General features: G+C 34.3%; 1 protein-coding gene across 2 annotated transcripts; it reads left to right on the top strand.

The window, feature by feature from the left end:
• Positions 1–2311: 2311 nt before the first annotated feature.
• LOC125195803 lies at positions 2312–11535 on the top strand. 2 transcript variants are annotated; one of them, XM_048094037.1, is made up of 16 exons: positions 2312–2442; positions 2573–2736; positions 3076–3478; positions 3581–3758; positions 3859–3998; positions 5295–6195; positions 6546–6646; positions 7012–7156; positions 7230–7298; positions 7377–7455; positions 8105–8577; positions 8883–8962; positions 9650–9785; positions 10199–10382; positions 10956–11038; positions 11177–11535. In XM_048094037.1, exons 2-16 carry the CDS (start codon positions 2634–2636, stop codon positions 11297–11299), a joined length of 3198 nt encoding a protein of 1065 aa, XP_047949994.1. In that variant the 5' UTR covers positions 2312–2442; positions 2573–2633; the 3' UTR covers positions 11300–11535. The 2 variants fall into 2 exon arrangements, with proteins under 2 accessions (XP_047949994.1, XP_047949995.1); XM_048094038.1 differs by having other exon boundaries at positions 2335–2736; positions 7377–7422.
• The last annotated feature ends 468 nt before the right edge of the window (positions 11536–12003 follow it).

Raw genomic sequence — 12003 nt, 5'->3', positions numbered from 1 at the left:
TCATTTTTAATGGGACGAACCAAAAGAAAAATATTTCAATTTTAATTGCATCTTGATGATGTACTCCCTCTGTCCTTGAAAATTTATCTCATTTATCCTTTTCCGTCCGTCTCACAAAATTTATCACATTTAATTTTTTACCATTTTTTTATAATGAATCTCACATTCCACTAACTCCTTCACTCACATTTTAATATAGAAAAAACTATTAATAATTAAAAGTAGGCTCCACATTCTACTAATTTTTTCAATTAATTTTTTATTATATTTCTTAAAATCTGTGTCCGGTCAAATCAAAGTTTGATAATATTTAAAGGATGGAGGAGTATTAACTAGAAGAGTGAACTAAATAAATGGTACCTGATCTTTCACTTTCGCACATAAATGGTACCCGATCTTTATTTTATATCGTTGTTGGTACCCAGTGACAAAAATAACCCTAGGTACCAAATATGTGGGTTTTTTTCATGGAGGATATTTTTGGAAATTTCAATTAAATAGTACCAAATATGTGATTATTTTTTCTTCCTTTCTTATTTCTCTTTTTCTTATTTAGTTCCTTTTTCTTTCTTTTTTCTCATTTTCTTCATTCTTTTTAGTATTTTATCTTCCTTTTCTTTTTTTCTTTTTTTCTCCTTAATTTATGTTTCTTCTTCCTTCTTTTTTCTTTTTTTCTTCTTTTTCTTCTTTATTTTTAGTGTTTTATACATACATATAATTGCATTCATAATATAAATAAAAAATAAAATACCAAATTAAATTAATTATTTAAAATAATTAAATTAATTATTTAAAGTAATTATTAATTGAATATTTTTTTTAAATTATTTTATACTCATTTTAAGGTTGAAACACCTAACTAATAATATTCAACTTTTATATCATTACAATTCACAATATTAAATTTTTATTAAGGCTATATTGATTAGTTACTAATTTAATGTAAAATAATAATAATAATAATATAATACTAAAAACTGATAGTAATTAATAAATCATTTTAGTATAATTATATAAATTATGAATCACATAATATTATATAATAATAATAATTAATAAATAATTGTAGTATAATTATATAAATTATGAATCAAATATTATTATTATTATTATTATTATTATTATTATATTATATAATATTATGTGATTCATAAATTATATAATTATACTATAATTATTTATTAATTACTATCAGTTTTTAGTATTATAAAAATAATTATAATAATTAAATAAAATATAATTTTAATTATATTTAAGTATATTTGAATGATATTAAAAATGAATAATTATTAATTTATAACATTAAAATAATAATATTAATATTGATTATAATAATAGTATAAAGAATGAGGAGAATGAAAGAAGATACTCCATCCGTCCCGCTTTAAGAGTCCCGGTTGATCAATTTTGAGCGTCCCACTTTAGGAGTCCCGGTTGAGATAAATTAATAAAAAAATGCCTACAAAGTGTTAAAAGTGGGTCCCAACACCCACTACAACTAATAAAAAAGTGTTAAAAATGGGCCCCAACATCCACTAAAACATTTATTTATTGGACACTCAATTAAAAGTGTCCAAACACTTTTTATTTATTACACACTAAACACTTTTTTTCTTAAAATATGTGCCCGACTCAACCGGGACTCCTAAAGCGGGACAGAGGGAGTATTATAATATCACTTTTGGTATTAATTTTATGGATGCCCAAAATACCCTCTATGATATAAATGAGAAAATATATTTGTTAAAGGACATTTTAGGAAGAAAATTGTATTAGGTACCAAAAATGTGATTTATAAATACCAAAAACAATATAAAATAAAAATCAGATACTCCCTCCGTCCCGGAGTATTAGACTCACTTCTTTTTGGCACATGATTTAAGGAATTGATATTTAAATAGTTAAAGTGGAGAGAGTAAAGTATGAGAGAGGGAAAAAGTAGGGGAAAGAAGAGAAAAAAAAGTAGGTGGAGAATAAAATAAGATAGATACTTTTTGCTTAAAAAGGAAACGAGTCTAATATGTTGGGACATCCCAAAAAAAAAAATTAATCTAATACCTTAGAACGGAAGGGAGTACTATTTATATACAAAAGTGAAATATGTATCCATTTATGCAGTCACTCTAACTAAAAACTAGTAATATAGTTTAATAATTACGAATCTTGGTTATCCAGTATTTTATGATTAATACTCCATATGCACTCTTTTGCACGTTGGAATTTGGATTCCACAGGTAATGATAGTAAGGGTAAAGCCGTCACTTCTCCCGCGACAGTACAACCAAGCATAGCTAAGGTCGACATTTACAGCGATTATACGACGCCGTCACGACCTCCCCAAACACCTTCCTTTTTTCTCTCTCCTTCCCACAAAATGGAAACCATGACCAGACCAAAAACACTGGGAAACTAAGAGAAATTCATCCCTCTCAAAGAGTCAAAGTAACTCGCAATTTTGAAATAATTCAATTTTGTATTATTGTGATCCTAATTTCGAAGAAATGTTGGCGGAATTACTATTTGTATAGTTCAAAATGTTTTACACTTTTAGCTTCTGACGGATTGTGTGCAGGTCATTCAATAGTTTCTCAATTAGTACTTAGCTTGATTTGTGGCTAAGGAAAAAGCGAATCATGAGTAGAGCGATGGAGAGTATACAGGATCTAATTGAAGAAGCTAAGCTTCGAACTGTGTGGTGGAGTCTCTGCATATTCGCTGTGTCGTACATCTTGACGCGTAAGTACTTGAATTTCTCTGCACTTTATTGATTTTGTGGAGATTGATCAATCCTGAGTTGCGATGACGGCACTGCTTCGTTAATTTCGTGATCTTGCATCAGTTTTGCAGTTGCTAAGAAGTTTTTTTTAGTTTCCTATAGCCTTATGTTGGGGTTTGATTTCATTTGATTTCGTTACATGTTTATGATATATGCTTGTGTTAATGTTAGTTTGAAACGCGTGTAAAATAACTTAATGAGTGCTTGTGTTTTTATAAGATTTTGGTTAGATAAATGATAATTTTACTTTGTACTAATCATACTACTGATCAGTTTTCTGCATATATTGTTACTTGCAGACAGTAGTAAGTCAATGTTAATGAATATACCCATAGCCATACTCTTGGTCTCTGGACTGAGAATTTTGTTAAATGAGGTGGAATTCCGATGGAAGGTTCGGAACAACAGGACAGCATCGTACTTATCACACTTAGAGAAGAAGCAGCTATCAGTAAATGATTCCAGACTCACTACTCCGCTACCAACCAAAAAGTGGAAAAGAAAAATAGATTCACCCCCCGTCGAAGCTGCTATTGAGGATTTCGTCAACAAACTTCTACACGATTTCGTCACAGATTTGTGGTATTCTGAAATTACACCTGACAGAGAGGCACCAGAACTAATATATGCTATAGTCATGGATGTTCTGGGAGAAGTATCTGCTAGAATCAAAGAATTAAACCTTGTTGACTTGTTGACAAGGTATTGTCTGTCTTTTATATGTGTACTTTGATAAAGTTGTAAAATGATCCAAGCTGAATAATATATGATGTGCAAGTGACCCTTCTTCCTGCAATCCTCCAGGGATGTAGTGGACCTGATAGGGGAGCACCTTGATCTCTTCAGAAGGAACCAAGCAGCTATTGGTGCAGATGTTATGGGGACATTGTCTTCTGAGGAAAGGGATGAAAGGTTGAAACATCATCTCCTGGCTTCTAAGGAGCTTCACCCTGCTTTGATATCGCCAGAGAGTGAGTACAAGGTGTAAAAGTGTTTTAGTTCAGAAGTATCATTTGCCTTACTATTTTTTCCTTGTTTCGTGGTTAAAATTTTATAGTTTCTAATACTTTATAATATTTTAGGTTCTTCAACGGCTCATGGCTGGACTTTTGGCTGTTGTCCTGAGACCAAGGGAAGCTCAATGCCCTTTAGTTCGCTGCATTGCTCGCGAACTCTTAACTTGTTTGGTTGTGCAACCCCTTCTGAATTTTGCAAGTCCCTCGTAAGATGCTATTTCTCTAGATGTTTTACAAAGAAAAAAGTTGGTTCGTTATCCATCCTATTACATGATGCAATGCAGAAAGAGAAGGCTACCTATTTCAATGTTTGTTATGTTAAAACCATATTTTGGCTGATGGTAGCATGTTGACAATAACTTGAAAGCTGTAACGTTAACTTTCAATTAAATAAATTTGTAGAAAACAAGTTTGGCAAAGACTATCACCTGCCTTGTTATTTGATTATATTAGGCAGGATAAACTGGAATTTATTTTGATATGACCTGATCATACTTTCCAATGTATAATCCCACAGATACAAAGTCATAAAGCCAGAATTAAGTAATTTTGGATTCTAATGTGTAGAGCTGGAAATCTATTTCACTTAGCTACAGCCATAGGCCACATGTTAGGACCTTTATTTCTCTAAACATTTGTATCCAAAGTCCTGTAACAAATTAATAGAACCAAGTGTTGTTGCAATTTGAGCAAATGGGAAGGGGTGAGAACTACTTACTACATGAAAACAAGCTAGTCATGACTCATAGCAGCATATTTGGCATCCATTGCAGACATTAAATTTGGGCCTTAATAAGGACTATGCCCCCAATTATTGAATAAGTGATAGCTTTATTGTTATGCATGTGGAAATTGTTGATTTAATTGAAAATAAGGAATTGAAAACTTGGAAAATTGTGTAGGACTTGGGCAAACCTTTACATTAGGAACACATAATGTTGACTGAAGCATTAGGAAGCAATAATGTCATGGAGACATGGAGACTGTCAATCTAGTTGTAGTACTGTGACCAACTGTATCGAATACAATGTGAGTGGTCAATGGTGTAACAAGTGATACTGACCCTGAATGAGTAATTTCTTTTGATACTTAATAGTAGCAAAGGATCAATTCATTTTTATGTTATTAAACACACATTAGACAGATATGTACTATGTTGATATAATAACTCAGTTAGGCTGTCTCTCTTATTTATGCATCTATCTGCTCAAGCAATGAATTAACTTACTCAAGAAAAATTGTGCAGATTTCAATTTATTGATTTGTTAAGTTTGGTTCAAAATTTTAGGTAACTCTAAAACTTTGATCTTGCTGTACTGGTTTATTCCTATATTGTATGTTATTATAATTTTTGTTTGGAGAGTTCCTGTTTAGTTATTCATTCTCATTCATGTATTTATCTGGTTTATTTCATCTTTCAAGTAGATTTTAAACTTGACTTCCTTGTGTTGTTGTGCACTTGCCCCATTGGCATGTAACGCTTTAAACTTTCCCCTCCTCAGGTATATTAATGAGTTGATTGAATATATTATTCTTGCCTACAATAATGAGGGGTTCAGTGGGTCGTCCAGCGACCAATCACCTAATGCGGGGGGTCATAACCCTGACCACCAAGTTTCGAGAGAACTTGGTCAAAGCAGTGATTCTAATTTGAGAAAAAGATCGTCTCTGAACAATCAAGAGGCTAGTTTATCATTGGCTCGACTGGATCATGACAAGGTACTAGATTCAGGTAGCTCAGGCAATCCCTTATCTAGTATGAGTGAGAGTGAACCAACTCATATACGACATGGTGAGTGGGCTAAACAGTTTGAGGCTGCAACTCAGAGAAGAACAGAAGTTCTTATGCCTGAAAATCTTGAAAACATGTGGACTATTGGAAGAAACTACAAAAAGAAAATCCAGAAAAAGGCTGCTCGAGGTGTTCAGGCTTCAGGAGTTCCAGATTCAGTTAATGGCCCATCACCTACACAGGATTTGGTGACTGAAGTACCCAAACAGAAGCCTGGACAATATCCTCGAATAGAGGACAAAGTTTCCATGCAGCTACCTCCCAGGCCCCTGCAGGAATCGCAGTCCACTAGCCTGAATGTTGATGCTTTAAGCACTTACCAAGAGCATAATATGGAGGTGGTTCCAAAAGGAAGATCTTCAGTGTATGAACTGGATAGCCCTGCTGTTATTTCCCATGAAAACAGAAATAAGCTTAAAAGATCAAACAGCACCTCTGCCTTGACAGTTCAGTTAAACCGGGAAGATATGTATACAAGTGAAGGCAGTACACCTATCATTAATGAGTTCTACAGTGCAGATGGTAATAAACTTAATGTACATAACCTGATGAGCAAATCAGACATTGTATTACGTCATGAAGGAGTGCATGCTTCAAAGCTTAGATGTCGGGTATGGCAGTGAATTATTTATGTGTTGCGCAACTTTACTTATATATTGAAAAAGAAATTACTATTCATGAAAAACTAGCTTTACAGGATTAACTTTTCTGGAAATGAAGTGTTCATTTCGTATGCTGCAACTCTTCTAACTGTAGTACTGTTTAATTCGTTATGTTAAAGAGTCGGCATCTAACTAATATAGGCAAATAATTATGTCACTTGTGGTTTCTCCATAGTGGAATTGCATTAATTGTTATGTGCTACACCTTTAGCTTGTCAGTGCATTTCTAGACCACCTTTATTTACTGTTGCCTGGGGATAGTCTATGCATTGGGTGATGAGAGATCCTTGATGCTGCAGGTTATTGGAGCATACTTTGAGAAACTTGGTTCGACATCTTTTGCAGTTTACTCAATCGCTGTTACAGATGCTAATGGAACCACCTGGTTTGTGAAAAGGAGGTACATTTTCGTCGCAATTTTAGACTAAAAAATTATGTTTATAACATATTGCTGCTTTGTCTTGAAAGTTGTAACCAATGTTACAAAAAATGGCCTAGGCATCTACGCATATGAGCAGTTTTTATCTGTTTTGTTAAATTTGATGTTACAATTTGGATTCTGACAGTATATGGGCAGAAAAATATTGCATAAAAACTAAAAATGAATAAAAAAACTCTAACAGTGAGGCCAGCACCTAATATGGTGCGCAATGAAGTGTAGCTCAGCGCTTGCAACTGCACTGGCTTCATCACCATGTGAAAGTTTTTGGATTGATTATTTATTATCGATAGTTAATTCCTCTTGCTGGGGTACTTTATCTACAGGTATCGGAACTTTGAGAGATTGCATAGGCATCTTAAGGATATTGCCAATTATACATTACATTTGCCTCCCAAAAGGATATTCTCTTCAAGTACAGAGGATGCTTTTGTCCATCAACGTTGTATTCAGCTAGACAAGTATCTTCAAGTATGAATTATTTAGTCCTTCTGGTACAGAGACAATGTTCTTGCTTTCTCTACTAATGTTCTGTCTTTAATAGGATCTCTTATCAATTGCTAATGTAGCTGAGCAACACGAAGTGTGGGATTTTCTTAGTGCCTCCTCCAAGGTATGCATTTAGTTATCTGTTCAAAGCATATACATTTAGTATGGCTTCTGAACTAATTATAGTTTTTCATCAATGAAGAATTACTCTTTTGGGAAATCTACGTCAGTGATGAGATCTCTGGCAGGTATGTGCCTTCTCTTTGTTGGATCGTTTTCAGGTATTCACTTGTCTATGAAAGTTCAATTAGTCTATCTGTATGCTCTATGATGCTTCATTAGATTCTTTAACAATAATAGCTTGTTCCTTCACTATCATCCTTTGTTGGTTGTAAACTGGCTAAAGAGTTTCATTTTCAACTACATTGTTTATAAATACTCATATCCAACTTAATGATCAGTTCGTTCTATCATACGTGTCATGGAGTCTTATATAAACTAGATGCTTTGAAGAGTGAATTGTTAGTCAAAAGTTAGGCCTTCACATTTTCTGTTAGAAAATAAACACAGATAGCACAAACATAAACGAAATAAACACAAGAATTGTTTACCTTTTCAATACGATGTGTATCTACGTATATCTGAGGGCGATGCTAAGCCAGACATTTCACTACACGGAGTATAATTTTCAGATACAGTTTACAATGAAGAGGATAATTTTAGGTAATCCTTATTCCTATCCCTATAGGAATTGGGCTGGACCAAATGTAAACAGTACAAATGCTAAACCGTTGCTGTGATCGTGGATTGATCAACTTCTTTTCAGGCTCCGTACTCAACATTTTCATGGGACCTGACCTTCTTGTTTTCAATATTGCTTTCTGACACTTAATTTTAAAATTTATTTACGAAATATTCTTATCAAAACAGTTAATGTTGACGATGCTGTGGATGATATATTACGTCAATTCAAAGGGGTTTCCGATGGCCTTTTGATGAAAGTAGCTGGCTCACCCTCATCTTTAGCTGGAGAAGGTTCTTCTGTTACAAGCAAAAACTTGCTCTATAATGCTGATGATATGAATAAATTGGCCATCAGGCCTAGTATGTCAGAGTCGACTAACAGTTTCTCAGACAATGACGAAAGTGAGAAAGATCTAAACCTTGGGGATCGGGACGTTGAAGCTGCAAGCCGAAATAGAGGGTGGCATTCAGACCACGAGTCAACCTCAGAGGGGTTACCACATAAGGTTGTTAAACATGATGCAGAAGTCAGTAACTTCAACTCAGATGAAATGCGAAATGTGAGGTTGAAATCTGAATCAAACTCTGATAGATATCTGGAGTCTAGTTTAGTGGTATCATCCACTCCACAAGATGCTCTAACTGCGGTGCCCCCAGAGGTACTTCCCATATCCTTTTGTTCATGTTTGTTTATTGGTCATCACCCTTCTCCTCATGATCTTGTGTTGTTTCTACTATAATATTCGGACCATATTCAAACTGATTTATTGGAAATGTTAGTTTGCATAAAATATTATTTAATGCACCACCCTCTCAATATCTTGTTACTCTTTTATTTACTCCAAGGGCTGGAGATACGTAAGGGACTATGCTATTGTTATATATGAGTCTGTTAAGCATTATATATCAATGTTTCATGGTCTTGGTAATGCATTGTCTGATTGACATAAAATGTTCCTTGCAGTGGGTGCCGCCAAATTTAAGCGTTCCTGTTCTGAATTTAGTTGATAATGTATTTCAACTCAAAAGAAGGGGCTGGCTGAGGTGATATTTCTTTTAACATTATTGATTGTGTGTCAATTTGCGTTAGCACTAAGTGAATATATATTCTATGACCTGTTTGGCACATTGACTTCAGAACCTGCATGAAGAAACTCAAAGCTTATCTATATAATTTCTGCTGAAAATGTTAATATGTTGATTTTTCACACACAAACTTACTCAAAAAAGAGATAATGGTAAAAAGTAGACTAAAGTTCATTTTTGGTCTAAAACATTTACTTTTTTATTTTTGAATCTCAAACAAACGGAAACGGTTCTTTTTGGACGGCGCCGTCACAAAACTAACGGTCAACGCAAGTAATTATTTACCTAATTTGAATACTAATTCATAAGTAGTTAAAGACTAAAGTCTATTTTAATCTTAAACATATGGCCATTTTATGAATTTGGTCCCATATATTTTCCCACATGTACGAATATAGAGAAATAAACAAAGTAAAATAGAATAAGGACAAGGAAACGAAGTGTCACTACTAAGAACAAAGAAATGCAACTGAAGTACTTATAGTTGGTGGAGCTGGCATCAGGGATCATTTTTTAAATTCACTCGTTTTTTAAATTATGCAATCAACTGATGTATCTACTGACTTATACTTGTAAAAAACATGCTGTTGTGAAGCTGATACTCTAATCCTTAAGATTTATAATTTTGTATATTCTCTGATGTAGGAGACAGGTATTTTGGATATCAAAACAAATACTGCAGTTAGTCATGGAAGATGCCATTGATGACTGGCTTTTAAGGCAAATCCAGTGGCTCCGTAGAGGGGATGTTGTTGCACAAGGGATTCGATGGGTCCAGGATGTAAGTTTTTATTTTAATATAGTACTATAATTCTGTTTTCCTGATGTTGATTGTTGAGTAGTTTCTACTTAGCAGGACTCTGATATTTAGCATTTGTGTTCTGATTGCTACCAGTCCACTGTGTTGCATGAGAGAAGCTCACTTTTTCTGTGTCAATCTGATGATATACACTTGAGCTTCCAGCCACTTTCTAGTTGAACAAATTAATGAATTGGAGGACTGCAGCTTTTACATTGTTAATGTTATATTTTTCTTATAATAGGATTAATATTCCCAAATACTGAGTAATCTATTTTTAGGTTATATCAGCAAAAAACTGCCTTTTTATATGTAACTCAACTAATCTTCAATATTTTGATTTTGTTGCTCTGTTTTTCCTGCTCTGAGAAGAACCTTTATCGTTTTCTCACTAGATTCTCTGGCCGGAAGGCACATTCTTCCTAAGATTGCGCGCTCAACAAAATAATTTGGAAACTACACAAAAATCTCAGCAAACTACAAAACAAGCAGGTGGTATGAGAGCTACTCAATCAGGGTCTTTTGAGCAACAGCTGGAAGCTGCCCGCAGAGCTAGCTTTGTGAAAAATACGTTATTGAGTAAGTATCTTGGTTATTTCCTCTATTTTTTTTGAGACAAATGTTTTTCTATTGTATTGTATACTACAAATGCAGTTGGCTAAGTTAGGAATGTAGTAGTAGTAAGCTGATGCTAATTTAGCCAATAAGTTGGACAGATAATTCGGCTATACAACCTCCTCAATCTTCCTTGTGTTTCTTGATTCCCTGGATGGTCCCATATATTTTGCCACATGTACTCACATCTTTCTGTTGATATCCATGACTTCTATTCAACTTTGTTACATTACTCAGTGTATATATCTCATTTTGCACAGACAGCTAGCTGGTTTCTCTAGTGTGCATCTACTTAAACCGTTTTTTCCCTATCTTTTTTCCTTGTTATTAAAGCACTTGCCCCAGCTCCTCTAGTTGTCACTGGGAGATGATGTTATAAGATGAATTTTCTGGTTATGGGCTTTGTCTGGAAGCTTGCTATGCATGTAACCGTTCCTGTGACAGCATGATAATATTATCCAAACTTTCATTTTGATTGACCTTCCTTGTCGTGTGAATATTGCGAATATCACCATCTCATTCCCTTCCTCCTGGCAGATGGTGCTCCAACCACTTTAGTCAGTTTGATCGGGCATAAACAGTACAAACGGTGCACTAGAGATCTCTACTATTTTCTTCAGGTATATCACTCATCTTTCCTACATGGCTTATGCCAAGAAGTACGCCTGTATGCTTGTCTATGAAAGTATGTGTACATGTGTGTGTTTGTATACTGTTATTTGCCTGGCATTAAATCTCGTTGCTTCAATCACTTGCAGTCCACAGTTTGTCTGAAGCAACTCGGCTATGGAATACTCGAACTTGTTCTAATATCAATTTTTCCCGAACTGGAGGAGCTTGTTTTGGATATCCACGAAAAGTCGCGATCTCAACCAGTATAGAAGAAATTAAAAAAAAATCTTTTTTAGTCCTAAGTCACTCACTAAAGATGGTTAAGCCTCTATCATCAATTCAGGGGTGACGCAGTTTCAATTTTGTTGTACAAAATGTAAAATAGCCTATGTACAGTTGTCTATTTTTGTGTATATGTGACCATTTGATCCTTCAGCAGTTAGAAATTTCTACGAGCAAAGTTCGAAAAAGAAAAGGAATGAAAAACACCGGATTTATTCTAGCACGACTGATTATTTGACATTCAAAGAGCTTCAGGCATTACAAGTAAGAAATTTAAGATCGCTTACTTGGTTTTTACGTTTTCTTTCAGTCGAGATGGTACGTACGGTATTTGATATGGGCACACTACTTAGGGTTATGACATTACAAAAACAGTTCAACATGACCCGCACTTGTCCTTCTGGAATTCAAGAACATGCCATAACAAAAACAGTTGAACACGATTCGATATTCTTTGATTTCCTCTCTAATAATGACTATTTACTATGGCGAAGTTGGTCACAGGTAAACCATGTTGTGCACTTTTTTTTCTTGCATCAAGAGGCAAGAATCACAAGGAGAGATGAGTGTCGTCCAAGAAGAACTGTTCCATTTAGAAAATGCAAGCCTAAATGCTAAAACATCTAATCTTGAAACTTGTGCATTCGTGCACGGCTCAAATACGAGGTTTATGTCAGAATCGTTGATGAAA

This window comes from Salvia hispanica, chromosome 6 (assembly GCF_023119035.1).
Source record: "Salvia hispanica cultivar TCC Black 2014 chromosome 6, UniMelb_Shisp_WGS_1.0, whole genome shotgun sequence".
Lineage (NCBI taxonomy): Eukaryota > Viridiplantae > Streptophyta > Magnoliopsida > Lamiales > Lamiaceae > Salvia > Salvia hispanica.
Note: the sequence above shows the minus strand (reverse complement) of the source record. Positions and strands in the feature narration are given on the sequence as shown.